The sequence below is a fragment of the Hippocampus comes genome, unplaced genomic scaffold (genome assembly GCF_001891065.2).
Source record: "Hippocampus comes isolate QL1 unplaced genomic scaffold, H_comes_QL1_v1.1 C16650968, whole genome shotgun sequence".
Taxonomy (NCBI): domain Eukaryota; kingdom Metazoa; phylum Chordata; class Actinopteri; order Syngnathiformes; family Syngnathidae; genus Hippocampus; species Hippocampus comes.
In genome coordinates, this window is record NW_017835802.1 from 1 (window position 1) to 644 (window position 644).

A 644-nucleotide genomic window follows, 5' to 3' on the forward strand; every position below is an offset into this window, starting at 1 on the left:
AAAAAAAAAAAAGATCATTACATTTAAATTTTGAAAACCACTGTACGGATTATGAACCACAAATATCTCTTTAAAATAATGTCTACTCTTCCTCCACAGTATCCCATGTATTCCAGGGACTACGTGTATGTCCGACGCTATGAGGTCAACTTGGAAAGCAACTTAATGATCCTCGTGTCTAGGTAAGAAACAATTACTAAAGGACACATTATTATAATTATTACCGTATTTTCTGTACTCGAAGGCGCTATCCATTTGATTGATTTATTGTTTTGTCACTGTGCCCATTAGAGCCGTGCAGCACCCCCGTGTTCCCGAGTCTCAGGATTATGTGAGAGTTCACTCTTATCAATCCAAGATGGTCATCCGTCCTCACAAGTCCTTCGATGAGGTTCGAGTCGAACCTGCTCATTTTGCGTCCTGCTAAAAACGTTGATATTTTCACGTGGCGGAATCCAAAGTCAACTGTCTAAACTACTTCTCGATTGACGATGTCGACAGAATGGATTTGACTACTTGCTCACGTACAGTGACGACCCTCAGACCGCCTTCCCTCGTTACTGTGTCAGCTGGATGGTGTCAAGTGGTGAGCATCTTATCTCGCATCTGTTGTGTTGATGGTATAAAAGTGTCATTAAAAAAAA

The 644-nt window shown here is 41.0% G+C and overlaps 1 protein-coding gene across 1 annotated transcript; it reads left to right on the forward strand.

Annotated features, from left to right (window-relative positions):
• Window positions 1–45: 45 nt before the first annotated feature.
• On the forward strand, window positions 46–644 carry LOC109508835 (stAR-related lipid transfer protein 7, mitochondrial-like). The gene is made up of 3 exons (XM_019858788.1): window positions 46–182; window positions 292–391; window positions 502–644. Exons 1-3 carry the CDS (start codon window positions 52–54, stop codon window positions 616–618), a joined length of 348 nt encoding a protein of 115 aa, XP_019714347.1. The 5' UTR covers window positions 46–51; the 3' UTR covers window positions 619–644.

What these genes read in the sequence shown, in the direction of transcription:
- LOC109508835 (XM_019858788.1), top strand. Translation starts at nt 52, where the DNA reads ATGAACCACAAATATCTCTTTAAAATAATGTCTACTCTTCCTCCACAG. An exon ending in TTAATGATCCTCGTGTCTAG is followed by an intron (nt 183 to 291) that starts GTAAGAAACAAT and finishes TGTGCCCATTAG; the next exon opens with AGCCGTGCAGCACCCCCGTG. An exon ending in CTCACAAGTCCTTCGATGAG is followed by an intron (nt 392 to 501) that starts GTTCGAGTCGAA and finishes CGATGTCGACAG; the next exon opens with AATGGATTTGACTACTTGCT.